We start from the raw sequence: 13,840 nt of genomic DNA, 5'->3' as shown, positions 1-13,840 counted from the left end.
GATAGATTAGAGCAGAAAAAAGGCTCTTGTTTGAAGGTTTCCGATCGATTAAGATTCATTAAGGTTTTGAGTGTGTTGATAGATTTTCTTTTAGAATATACAATACAACAATATTTTAATTTATCATTAAAATATTGTTCATTGGCTCAAAAAAAAATTCTGTGGAAAAATTCTGTAAATCAGATTCGAAATGCCCTGAAAAATCATCTTAGTCTGTGGTGCATTAAATCAGGAAAATTGTTTTTTCGCTTGAGATCTGTTATAACTTTCAACGAAAACCTGGAAAAAATATTTTTTTCGGCATAAATGAAAATGTAATGTTCAAAAATTGGCTTATCAAACAAATAACAATTCACTCAAACTAAATAAGAAATCATGAACCAAAGGTTGCTCTTAAACATATTTTAAATCTTCAAAATCTTATATATAAAAATGGAGGCATTTTCTTTGTAACAACATCACGTATGAATGGTCGGTCGGAATGAAGTGAAATTTGGTATCCGAGGGTTTTTTGGGTCAGAGATGGTTTAAATAATAGTTTCGGGAATCTTACTTTTTATGAAAGGGGAGTCCTCATACAAAGTTATCTCTTCTTCACATCTTCTTATATATAAAAATGGAGGCGTTTTCTTTGTAACAACATCACGTATGAATAGTCGGTCGGAATGAAGTGAAATTTGGTATCCGAGGTTTTTTTGGGTCAGAGATGGTTTGTATAATAGTTTCGAGAATCTCACTTTTTATGGAAGGTGGTCCCAATACAAATTCAACTTTATTTCTTACGATTTCCATAAGAATCGATTCGCGAGCACGATAAAATTAAGGACGTGTAGATTAAACCAAACATTTATTACGATTACATAAGAAGGTAAAACGAAGTTTACCGGGTCAGCTAGTAATATATAAAAATTCAAATTTTATAGCAAAATTAAACTTTTAGCTTTTTTCTGATTATGTCATTTTTATCATTTTTATCATTTTTATCATTTTTGTCATTTTTGTCATTTTTGTCATTTTTGTCATATTTGTCATATTTGTCATTTTTGTCATTTTTGTCATTTTTGTCATTTTTGTCATTTTTGTCATTTTTGTCATTTTTGTCATTTTTGTCATTTTTGTCATTTTTGTCATTTTTGTCATTTTTGTCATTTTTGTCATTTTTGTCATTTTTGTCATTTTTGTCATTTTTGTCATTTTTGTCATTTTTGTCATTTTTGTCATTTTTGTCATTTTTGTCATTTTTTTCATTTTTGTCATTTTTGTCATTTTTGTCATTTTTCTCATTTTTGTAATTTATGTCATTTTTGTCATTTATGTCATTTTTGTCATTTTTGTCATTTTTGTCATTTTTGTCATTTTTGTCATTTTTGTCATTTTTGTCATTTTTGTCATTTTTGTCATTTTTGTCATTTTTGTCATTTTTGTCATTTTTGTCATTTTTGTCATTTTTGTCATTTTTGTCATTTTTGTCATTTTTGTCATTTTTGTCATTTTTGTCATTTTTGTCATTTTTGTCATTTTTGTCATTTTTGTCATTTTTGTCATTTTTGTCATTTTTGTCATTTTTGTCATTTTTGTCATTTTTGTCATTTTTGTCATTTTTGTCATTTTTGTCATTTTTGTCATTTTTGTCATTTTTGTCATTTTTGTCATTTTTGTCATTTTTGTCATTTTTGTCATTTTTGTCATTTTTGTCATTTTTGTCATTTTTGTCATTTTTGTCATTTTTGTCATTTTTGTCATTTTTGTCATTTTTGTCATTTTTGTCATTTTTGTCATTTTTGTCATTTTTGTCATTTTTGTCATTTTTGTCATTTTTGTCATTTTTGTCATTTTTGTCATTTTTGTCATTTTTGTCATTTTTGTCATTTTTGTCATTTTTGTCATTTTTGTCATTTTTGTCATTTTTGTCATTTTTGTCATTTTTGTCATTTTTGTCATTTTTGTCATTTTTGTCATTTTTGTCATTTTTGTCATTTTTGTCATTTTTGTCAATTTTGTCATTTTCGTCATTTTTGTCATTTTTGTCATTTTTGTCAATTTTGTCATTTTTTGTCATTTTTGTCATTTTTGTCATTTTTGTCATTTTTGTCATTTTTGTCATTTTTGTCATTTTTGTCATTTTTGTCATTTTTGTCATTTTTGTCATTTTTGTCATTTTTGTCATTTTTGTCATTTTTGTCATTTTTGTCATTTTTGTCATTTTTGTCATTTTTGTCATTTTTGTCATTTTTGTCATTTTTGTCATTTTTGTCATTTTTGTCATTTTTGTCATTTTCGTCTTTTTCTAATTTTAAACATTTTTTTTTTTAAGTCGCAAATGGTCGTTTTTGTTGTTTTTTGACTTTTTTTCGTTTTTCTGTCAGTTCAGCCATTTCCGTTTTTCATTATAGTTATTCCCGTTTAATTAAATTTTGTTCAGAAAAGGTTTTGGGCCAATGAACAAAATGTAAATGGTCTGTTTTGGAAGTTCTTAAAGTAATTTTCGCCACCTCCCTTACATATAGAAAGTCAATTTAATAAAGTTATTTTGAAAAGCTGGAACTCAAAAAACTTTCTTGATTCCCAAATTTGATGGCCCTTGAAGCATTCCGAAGCACGGGTTTATTCACCCGTGAATGATTGCTCCAATTCAATAGAGCGAAGAATATTCACGCACATTTCACAATAACCTCTTGGGTCGCACATTCCAATCAAATATGAAGTAGTGGGTGGCTGATTGGCCTCCTCACGAGAAGCTTCAAAGGTGTTGTATGGCAATTTGGTACGATTTAAAATTGCAGCATGGAGCAACACCCAGAGTCGCTTTGCTACTGCATCGAAACACAGTTAAAAATATTTTTTAACATACCTATTTATTTAGGACTATTAATTTAGAAGACGGTTAAAAATGCCTCCATTTCAAGAAACCGTGAAATCAAGAGGGAAACATTTTTAAGTATTTTTTTTGGGCTCTTGTGCAGATCTGAAGAATTGAAGATTGTGACTAGGATTAAATCGATACTCCCTTTTAGTACTACACTAGTTAATATGCTTACATACATTCCGGTGTAGTGGATGTGCGCACAGATTCACTGGCCCGTAAAATCGACGCTCTCGGAACGGAACGGAAAACATTTTCCCACGAGTGATTATTATTGCAAAAGCATTCCCGTTGGGCGAATTCTGTGTTCGAACTTCGAAGGCAGGAAGGCATTTTTGGGAAAAGCGAACTGGGAGAATTTTCCCTACCAGGACTTTTCTACATACATTCAAAGGAACTACTGATGGTTCTACGTTCGGTTCGCCGTTTTTTGAATGTGAATAAATGTGAAATGTAAACTCTTATTCGAACATTGGTCGAACTTTGTCCCTCGGACAATCCTCTATGGGTAAGCTTATCAAAATTTTTTCAGCATTCAAATAGGCCGGATAAATCCGGACTATTTTAACTAAAAACCAGACTTTTGTAAAAAAAAAATATTAAATATCCGGGCAAACTCGGATAAAACCGGGCAGCTAGGAAACCTTAGCTATGGGATTTGAGGCGTCAAAAAGTCAAAAACTGAACTTTATCGGATCGTTTTTTTATGATTACTCGAGATTTCACTCAGTTTTTCAACTCATTATCTTGGATACTAAACGTACACAGACATCAGACCCAAGCAACCAAAAGATCCATAAAACTGGTAAAAAAGCTTACTCAGCCCCATCATTTATATGTTCAACGTTCTATGCAACTCACAATTTTAGTTCCTATCAAGTTCAAAAACAAGTCTTAATGATCTTCTATTCAGCTTCCAGCAGCCTTTTAATTCAGCTTCTTCAAAATCATAAAATGAGCAATAAATTTCTCTGTATCTCAATTGCACCCTTGCACTTAGTAGGCTTGCGTTGAATTGACATCACGTCTCTAATTTTCGTCCGATTTTTTCTCCCCATTAACGAGAAGTAAAAACGTTGAAAAATCATACGTAATTGAAAAAGTATCGGAAAATACTAGTTCCCGAGCAGCTCAAACCATCCGGTTTTGTGAGCCGTCGGTGCCGCTTGGGGCAAGCCAAGGTGATTAGCCCGATTTATAACCGGGCAACCCAGGAATCAACGTGGTTCGAAACATCCGACTCCCAACTGGTTCTGGTTCCCTGTAAGTAAGGCCGTCGGACCTGCGGCTCCCACGAGTGGGCAGCGGAAAAGACCTTCCCGAATCCAATCCGAGAGCGAAGTGTGTGTACGATCCATCCGAACCGAATTCAACTCGAGGACAAGGCAGGTGCGGGGTCAAAGTTGAAGGTAATCGTTGCAATCGTAAGTAAGCGTTTCATTTCCTGTTTCCCTGTTTTTCTTTTTTCTTTGTTTCCCGCTTTATCAATTGGTATTAATTTTTTGATTGCGAGCTGGCGGATATTTTCGCCGGTTGGCCTAATATGGATGTTGAAGGGAAGGAGCTTGAAGATGTTGATTTTTCAGCTCCTTCATCAGCTCCAGCCAGCGATGAAGAGGGTCCGGATCTTCCTGAATCTTCCGACTCTGTCAACGGTTGCTTCATCCCGGTGAAAAGCCGGAAAAGAAACCGTAATGATAGGAATGCTCGTTCACCATTGCTTTTTGCAGGACCACAGCTTGTAGAAAAAGGTGCCTCACAAGTATCTATTTCTACGGGAGCTTATCCAAAAGCGAATCAAAACCTTATGGGTCCTTTAGGTCAAACATCGTCCAACGAAAATCTACCTCCGTCTGTAGAACGCAGCAACAATATAGCCCCGCGCATCCGTCAGTATCCTCTTGGCGAGGATAATAAATATGTTGTTTACTTTCGTCCAAAAGCAGGAAACATGCTGAACCGTATGCAAATTGCTAAAGACTTAGATAAACATCACACGGGTATAGAAACAATTCGCCGAATTCATAACAACAAAATAGTCGTCGTCGTTAACAATGCCAAGAGTGCAAACAGCATTGTTATGGACATTTTGTTTACATCTCTTTATCGTGTATGGATCCCTGCTCATATTGTTGAAATTGACGGAGTAGTGACAGAAGATTCCCTTAGCATGGAAGATCTTTCAGGTGTTAAGGGATTCTTTCGAAAACCAGGGCTTCCATCTATTGATATCATTGAATGCCGACAATTGCAAACAGTAAATTGGGAAGGGGGAAAAAGAACCTTTACACCTTCATCATCATTCCGCTTGACCTTCAAAGGTTCAGCTCTGCCAGATTTTATTATGGTCGGAAAATTGCGCTTACCAGTGCGTTTGTTTCGTCCGAAAGTAATGAGCTGCTCAAACTGTCAACAGCTAGGACATACAGCGAGCCATTGTAATAATAACACCAAATGCTCCAAGTGCGGTGATCTTCATAAGGAAGAACAATGCGATCAATTAACCGAAAAGTGTCTTCACTGTGGAGGAAATCAGCATGTTCTGGTGCAATGTCCCAAATATTTGGAACGATCCTCTAAGCTTAGACAAAGTTTGATGAAACGTTCCAAGCGATCGTTTGCAGATATTGTAAAAGCCGCCGAGCAAAACCGGTACGAGATTTTAACCGATGATTCAGGCGAGGAAGTAGATAGCGCTGACTCAATAGGGGACAACTTCATTTTTCAGGAAAGGAAACGAGCTCTCAAGAGGAAAAAAATACCTCTAAATGTGGTTTCCAAAAAGATTACTCGAAATGTTGAAAATAAGACCAACAGACTTCCATCTAACCAACCTATTCCTCCAACTAACAACCATCCTCGCTACAACAAAGAATTTCCCACTCCTGATTTTCCTTCTCCAAAGTTTCAAAAAACCTCATCAAAATTTTCACAATCCATCCCTTCCATCCCTAATCCAATACCCCTCGAAGAATCTCCAAATTCTCCAGAGCTCATAACTCTTTCGTCTTTGATCGAATTGATATCGCAATTTTTTGACCTTCCAGATTCTATTACTAGAATTATCAAACACCTGTTCCCTTTAGTGCAAACAATGTGCACGTGTATCGCTTCAAAGTGGCCACTTTTGAGCGAGATAATTGATTTCAATGCATAATCGTAGAAACTTCAAACCGGGAATAAAAATTCTTCAATGAAATTGCAGGAGTTTTATGCCCCGTTGCGACTCATTCCAATATCTCATTGCAAACCTTGACTGCGACGCGTTTGCTCTCTCAGAAACATGGCTTTCTCGTGAGACAAATGTGAACATTCGAGGGTTTAACATCGTTAGGTTTGATAGAGCAGATTCATACAGAGGTGTATTGATTGGTTTAAAAATCCAACATACCTTTTATAAGGTTCAGGTTCCAATTATTTCCGGTTTAGAAGTTGTTGCGTGTCAAGTGAAAATCAGAGGTGATGATTTCTGCATAGCTTCCGTTTACATTAGTCCCAGTGCAAGCATTACTAAGAAACAGTTTTCTGATGTTGTTGAATCACTGCCCGAACCAAGACTTCTTCTAGGGGATTTTAATTCTCATGGCACAGAGTGGGGAGAAGCAGTGGATGATGCTAGAGCTTACCTAATTTATGATATTTGCGACACTTATCGTATGACAATCTTGAACACTGGTGAGATAACGAGAATACCGAAACCTCCTAATAGAGCTAGCCGAATAGATCTTTCTCTCTGCTCGACTTCCTTAGCTCTGGATTGTACCTGGGAAGTTTTACAAGATCCTCATGGTAGTGACCATTTACCAATTCTGGTCATAATCCATAAACAAACTCAACGGGACAGTCCAACTAAGACAGCGCATGATCTAACACGTAACATCGATTGGAAGAAATACATGGAATTAATTTCGGAGCGATTGAATGGATTAGGAGAGATGGTGCCGTTCGATGAGTATACTTTCCTCGCATCTTCCATTTATGATAAATAAAATAAAAAACAGGGTTATTGGAGACATTTTGTTGAAGGTTTGACGATAGATACAGCAATGAGCACGCTGTGGAGAACGGCAAGGAACTTACGGAATCATGTTCCACCTTCAAATAATGTAGATGAGCATTCGGAGAGGTGGGCACATCACTTTGTAAAAAAGGTTTGCCCAGACTCAGTCCAACCGAGCATGAGATTGTTTGATTCAGTTGATGATGTAGGATTTCCAGAGTTTTCCATTATTGAATTTTCAATAGCATTGCTCTCGTGCAATAATAGCTCTCCTGGACTAGATGGTATTAAATTCAGTTTACTAAAAAATTTGCCAGATATCGCCAAGAGACGCTTATTGAAATTATTTAACAAGCTTCTAGAACAAAACCTCGTTCCTACGGAATGGAGGCAAGTAAAAATGATCGCGATTCAAAAACCTGGTAAACCTGCAACGGATCACAACTCTTACCGACCAATATCAATGCTCTCTTGTTTAAGGAAGCTTATGGAGAAAATGATCTTGAATAGATTAAATGCCTGGGCTGAAAACAATAATCTCCTTTCACCCACCCAATTCGGGTTTCGTAGAGGTAAAGGTACTCTAGATTGTCTAGGTTTATTGACAACAGAGGCACAGATAGCATTCGAAAGCAAAAAAGAAATGGCATCGGTTTTCTTGGATATCAAAGGCGCATTTGACAATGCTGCAATTTCTGTTCTTTCTGAGAAGCTGAATCGATGTGGTCTCTCTCCAAGACTCAACACTTTTTAACTAATTTACTTTCGGAAAAGTGTATGCACTTTAACTGTGGAACATCAAATATAAGCCGAATTAGTTACATGGGTGTTCCACAGGGTTCATGCCTTAGCCCTTTCCTCTACAATATCTACATCAATAACATCGACGATTGCCTCAAAGGATCTTGTAAACTATTGCAGCTAGCTGACGATGCTGTTGTTTCAATAATCGGATCAAGTAATATGCAAACGCCCCTTCAAGACACTCTGAATTGTCTATCTGATTGGGCATTGCAACTGGGCATAGAAAAAACCAAACTAGTAGTTTTTTTCTCGAAAACATAAACCTTCTTCACTTAATCTTTCTCTGTTGGGCGAGGTTGTGACTCAAGCTTTCACTCACAAATATCTGGGAGTCTACTTCGACTCCAAATGCAAATGGAGAACACATGTTGATTACTTAAAACAGAAATGTCAACCAAGAATAAACTTCTTAAGAACTATAACTGGGACATGGTGGGGAGCTCATCCAGAATCTTTGATTCGTTTGTCAGTTATAGAATATGGTAGTTTTTGCTTCAAAGATGCTGCTGAAACGCATATAACTAAACTGGAGAGGATTCAATACAGATGTCTGCGTATATCTCTTGGCAGTATGCATTCAACGCATGTGCAAAGTTTGGAAATATTGGCAGGAGTACTTCCTTTGAAATGTCGATTTCTCAAGCTTTCCTTAAGGTTTCTGATTCGTTCAAAAGTTAGAAACATTTCAATCATCGACAATTTCGAAAAATTGCTTAGATTAAAACAGCAAACAAGATTTACGAGAGTGTATGACCGATTTTTGTTATTAAACGTATCACCAATCGATTATCCTGACCACATTGATGCCACTGCCACGAATAGAGACCACGTTTCATTTGAAGAATGAAATAAGTGACATTCCTGATCAAATGAAACCATTAATCGTACCCGGTCTGTTTAGTAATAAATACAGACAAATCGATCCACGATTCATGTTCTATACTGATGGCTCAAGTATAGACGGAGGCATCGGATTCGGGATAGTGAATGCCAGGTGTAATGAATTCCACAAACTTGCAGAACCAGCTTCAGTATATGTTGCAGAGTTAGCTGCAATCAATAGAGCTCTGGAACTTATCGAAGAATTGCCTGCGAATCACTTTTTTATTTTCACTGACAGTCTCAGTTCAATCGAATCCATCAAGAACATCAATTCTAAGAATCATCAAGCGTATTTTGTTCTAGAAATACGGAAAAGGCTGACTACACTAGGTTTAAAGCTATTTAAGATCACGCTAGTATGGGTTCCCGCGCATTGTTCAATTCCAGGGAACGAACTTGCCGATGAGATGGCCAAAAAAGGAGCAATACATGGTACCATTTCTAGACGTTTTATCGCATATCATGAGTATTTTCCAATTGCTCATCAAATTGCTATGAGAGAATGGCAGAGTTCATGGGACGAAAGTGTAAAAGGAAGGTTTCTTTACTCAGTTCACCCTAAAGTAAAAACGGAAGCTTGGTTCAAGGGACTTAATTTAACTAGAGATTTTATACGTGTTATGTCTCGGATTAAGTCATACCATTACAGATCCAATGCGCATCATTTTCGTATCAATATGTCAGACACAAACATTTGCGGTTGTGGAAACTCTTATGATGACATCGACCATGTCGTATGGGTGTGCCCGCAGCATGTGGATACTAGAGTGGAGTTTTTAGCTGCCCTTCAAAATAACGGGAAAATAGCTGAAACTCCAATTCGGGATGTTTTGTCCCGACAGGACCTTGAGTTCATGAAGCTGCTGTATGATTTTATAAAGTCAAGCAACATTCAATTGTGAAGAGCATTCCCAAGGCAATAAGGTTGTGATTCAAGATTATTCAGAAATATAATGTCTTCTTCTCCAGAACAACAGCATCTATATTATCAAAAAGTTAATTCCTATTGATTCATCCTTTTCTCTAACTTTCCTACTTCTATCCTATCTTGTTTGCTTGCGGTTGTACGATTGCTGAAGCTTTGATCTACGAGTTTCGACGATGGTTTCCCACTACAAAACATCACCTGATCGAGGATACCTTTCTATGGCAAGATGGAACACCTAGGATGCAGTCTCAACCGAACCGTTTACCAGGAAAAGGATTCCCGTCTGGAAAACATAAAACATAATTCGGCTCCTTAGGCTCCACAGCAAATGAGCCTTCGAATGAAATATAAATGTTTATTTAAAAAAAAAAATTGCACCCTTGGCATCGGTTCATATCTCCTTCTCTTGATTATTTATTTACTACTAGCTGATTTTACAAACAAGATTACTCTTTTTAGGCTTTTAAAAACAGCGAAAACCAAAGTTTTCGTTTTGAAAATTGTTTTTTTTTTCCACAGGAGCAGAATTTTGGCAAATCATTATATTTTATACAAAACAACCAGCAAATAAATAACTACTTTAATATACTGGGGACCTTGCCACGAGCAGACATGACATAGGATTCAAACGCAGGAATTTGTTTGAAATAGGGTATTTCATAGGTTTGGACCTTCATCAGAAATCATCTTCACCATTGCCTCAATACCGGTTATACAGCTCACGAACTATGGAACTAGCAAAAAATTGTTGTTTGAGAGTGGGCTTGAATGACTCATTACTAGGTAACACTTGCGCTTAGTTTTGCGCTTCATGGAGGGACGGTCAACGACGGACCAGATATTCACACTACGGCAAATCCTCCAAAAATGCCGGGAACACCAAGTCCCTACGCACCATCTATTCATTGACTTCAAATCCGCATACGACACGATCGACCGTAACGAGCTATGGAAAATCATGGACGAGAACGGCTTTTCCGGGAAGCTGATCAGACTGATCAAGGCGACGATGGATGGAACGCAGTGCTGTGTGCGAATTTCGGGTGAATTGTCGAGTTCATTCGAATCGCGCTGGGGGCTTCGATAAGGTGATGGTCTATCCTGCATGATGTTCAACGTGGCGCTAGAAGGTGTTATTCGACAAGCGGTGGGCGAAATGTGGGGCACGATTTTCAACAGATCCAGTCAACTTATCTGCTTTGCCGATGATATTGATATAGTCGGCAGATCATCTGGGGCGGTGGAAGAAAACTGAAACGCAAAGCAGGAAGATTTGGGTTGATGATTAATACGTCCAAGACGAAGTACATGCTGGCCTGCGGATCCGAGACCGACCGAACCCGCTTTTCCAGTAATAACAAGGTCACGATCGACGGCGACGAGCTGGAGATAGTCGAGGACTTTGGCTATCTCGGCTCACTGGTGACCGCAGACAATGACACCAGCCGTGAGATCCGGAGGCGAATTATCAGCGGAAGTCGTGCCTACTATGGACTGCACAAGCAACTGCGGTCGAGAAGACTTAGCCCTCGCACGAAGTGTAACCTGTATATGACGCTCATTAGACCGGTTGTTCTCTACGGGCACGAGGCATGGATATTGCTCGATGTGACCTGCGTAAACTAGGGGTATTTGAGCGACGAGTGTTAAGAACCATCTTTGGCGGCGTACAGGAGAACGGAGTGTGGAGGCGAAGGATGAACCACGAGCTCGCGCGACTCTACGGCGAACCCAGTATCCAGAAGGTGGTGAAAGCTGGCCGGATACGCTGGGCGGGACATGTTGCGAGAATGCCGGACGACTGTCCTGCTAAACAGGTGTTCGCTACGAATCCGTTAGGAACAAAACGAGCGGGGCGCAACGAGCGAGGTGGTTAGATCAAGTGGAGCGTGATCTGGCGAACGTGGGGTGCCCGAGAAATTGGAGAACGGTTGCCATGGACCGATTGGTTTTTAGGAATTTTTTTCGTCAAGTTATGTCGTGAGACGGAATACTCTGTAAATAATGTTGGAGGACAGTCATTGAAAAACTGTGATCGATGTTCACTTTTTGGCTCGAACTCACGGACGTCGGCTCAGGAAGCAACTGACTTGCCAACTGAGCTATGTCACAAGCCTCGTCTTTGTTTAATGATTCTGAATTTGTGTTTACTGAAAACATAATCTTGTTTAAATTTTAAATTTAAAACACAATTTTTACCCTTTGTCCTTGTCAGTGCCCAATATTTCAACTGGCTCGCACGGGTATGTAGTGAACAAAACATAGTAACATAAAGTTCGATTGGCACTGTGAAATGAAAAAGCCATCATATAATCAAATCAGTTTGAAACCAAAATCTACTCTGTCACATTTTTAGAAATGTAGGCAATAATAAAAATAATTACCTTACTCTTGTGATTCTACGATAAGTTGTCCTCTGTTGTAGATACATCCCGTAATCAATGTGGTTTCACAAAAGCAATCTAAGGAATTCAGGTCACATTTCTAAACCACATGGCTGGTATGAAATCTAGAACATAAAACATAATCGTACGTACCAACTCATTTCATATCTCATTTCCTCTAAACTAGGTGGGTAGCTGGCATAACCCGAATCGAAATCGTTTTCTTTTTCTCTTCCCCGCAAACCGCTCTCCCACAGGAACCCGTTTGCGGTTTTCCACACCTAAAACTGGTGCAGCACCGGTTGTTCAATAATAACCTGTGACATTTTATGACATCTGTTCCAATCTCCTTTTTTTGCAGATTGTACCAAGTGCGATGCTCGCTGCGAGTTTCACCTCGGCTGCCAGTTCAGGTGGAAACCTGTCTGCCGGATGCATCAACGACCACCGGAGTGCCTTCGGCTGCGGCTTCCGGTTGTTCCGGTGGTGGTGGCTCTTCCGGTCTAGGGACCAGCTTAGCGGGAGCCAACAGTGCCAGCAGCAGCTCAGTGGCAGCGGCCTCAACCGGATCTGGCGGGGCTAGCTGTTCTGGCCGAAGTGGGGGTGGCGATCCTCAGCTGCTAATGAATGGTGCCGGTAACAACAATGCTCCCGGGTCGATTTCCAGTAGCGCAAACACCCCCAATTCCACCAACTCCTCATCAACGACGACAACGACTGGGGGTGGTGGCCATGGTGGGATCAACAGCAGCGTCGAAATCATCGGGAGCACAAACGGTAGCCTAGGAGGAGCAGGAGGACCAACAACGACGACGACGACGACGGCGTCCGCATCGGGAACCGCTAGTGGATCCCCCTCGACGACTTCCGGAATCGCCGGCTCTAGCGCTTCCATCATCGATGATTGTGGCGCCTCACGTGTGTTCCAGATTCTCTATCGAAACGAAGAAGTGTCGCTGCGTGATGTCATTATGTTCCGGGCTCATTTGCTAGGTAAGTTGAAGCAGTTATGCATTTGCACGTTTTTACCACTTTTTTCTATCGAAGATTTATCATGGCGGATGATATTTCTCAGCGCTAATCACTCCGCGGGATGTTTCTTATTGCACATACAGCATGGCCGTAGGAACGGGGGGGGGGGGGGGTTTATGGGGGTTAAACCCCCCCCATGAGAGTCCAGGAAAAGCAAACCAGGTGTTCTACTCTCACTCAAATTTTAATTTCTTCTAATTCCAATTTTGATGATTGGATAAGGTTATACAAGATGAACAATCTTCACTCAGAACTGATACCAAAGCTCAAAAGCTAATCCCAGGTTCAGAATTCTGCTACAGGTTTCTAAAATTTTCTCACTTGATAATAGAAATTCATTTTGGATACTAAATTTCAATAGATTGAACTCATTTAAGGATTCTGGTTCCCTATTATCAAAATCTAAATTGTATTATTCTTGATTTTCAGTTTGCATCATCATTAGAAAATACTTGAAAAAGTGTTTTGAAATTGTTATACAATTTTTGTTTTGCATTTTATTCATAAATTTTTGCATTATTTTTTTTACTGATATGAATTAAAATTATAATTTTCCGATTGTAAAAAAAAACACATTATTTAGAATCCGAGCAGTTACAAACGTGTGTGTTTTAAAAACTACTCGTATGATCGAACAATGTGAGCGTTCTAGTGAGTCTCCTTATACTTCTTATCTATTTAGGCAAAAAAAGTTTAGAAAAAATCAACAGTTCATGAGTTTTGTAGTCGATAATTAAAGATTTCCGAAGTGATTGTGCAAAAATATTTTTACCGTGTTCTTTTTAATAGTAAATTTAAAAAATCACTAAAAATTACACATCTGAAAAAAAAAGGCAAGGTAGACCTTTTCATAACCAACACAACGCTGTCAAATTTTTCTAATCCGAATCCTAAGAATGTAGTTATCACCAAAATGAAATGCCCGCACTAGTTTACATCATTTTTGA

At 38.4% G+C, this 13,840-nt stretch overlaps 1 protein-coding gene across 4 annotated transcripts in view; it reads left to right on the top strand.

Annotated features, from left to right (window-relative positions):
- Positions 1 to 13,840, top strand: part of LOC129757732 (uncharacterized) — a 327,981-nt gene that overhangs the window by 201,098 nt on the left and 113,043 nt on the right. For all 4 annotated transcript variants that reach the window (XM_055755020.1, XM_055755019.1, XM_055755021.1 and 1 more), the window contains exon 3: positions 12,223 to 12,854. In XM_055755020.1, the coding sequence (XP_055610995.1) occupies positions 12,223 to 12,854 (632 nt within the window). The remainder of the gene's footprint in view (positions 1 to 12,222; positions 12,855 to 13,840) is intronic.

This window comes from Uranotaenia lowii, chromosome 3 (genome assembly GCF_029784155.1).
Source record: "Uranotaenia lowii strain MFRU-FL chromosome 3, ASM2978415v1, whole genome shotgun sequence".
NCBI lineage: Eukaryota > Metazoa > Arthropoda > Insecta > Diptera > Culicidae > Uranotaenia > Uranotaenia lowii.
This window is presented reverse-complemented; position numbering and strand designations above follow the sequence as displayed.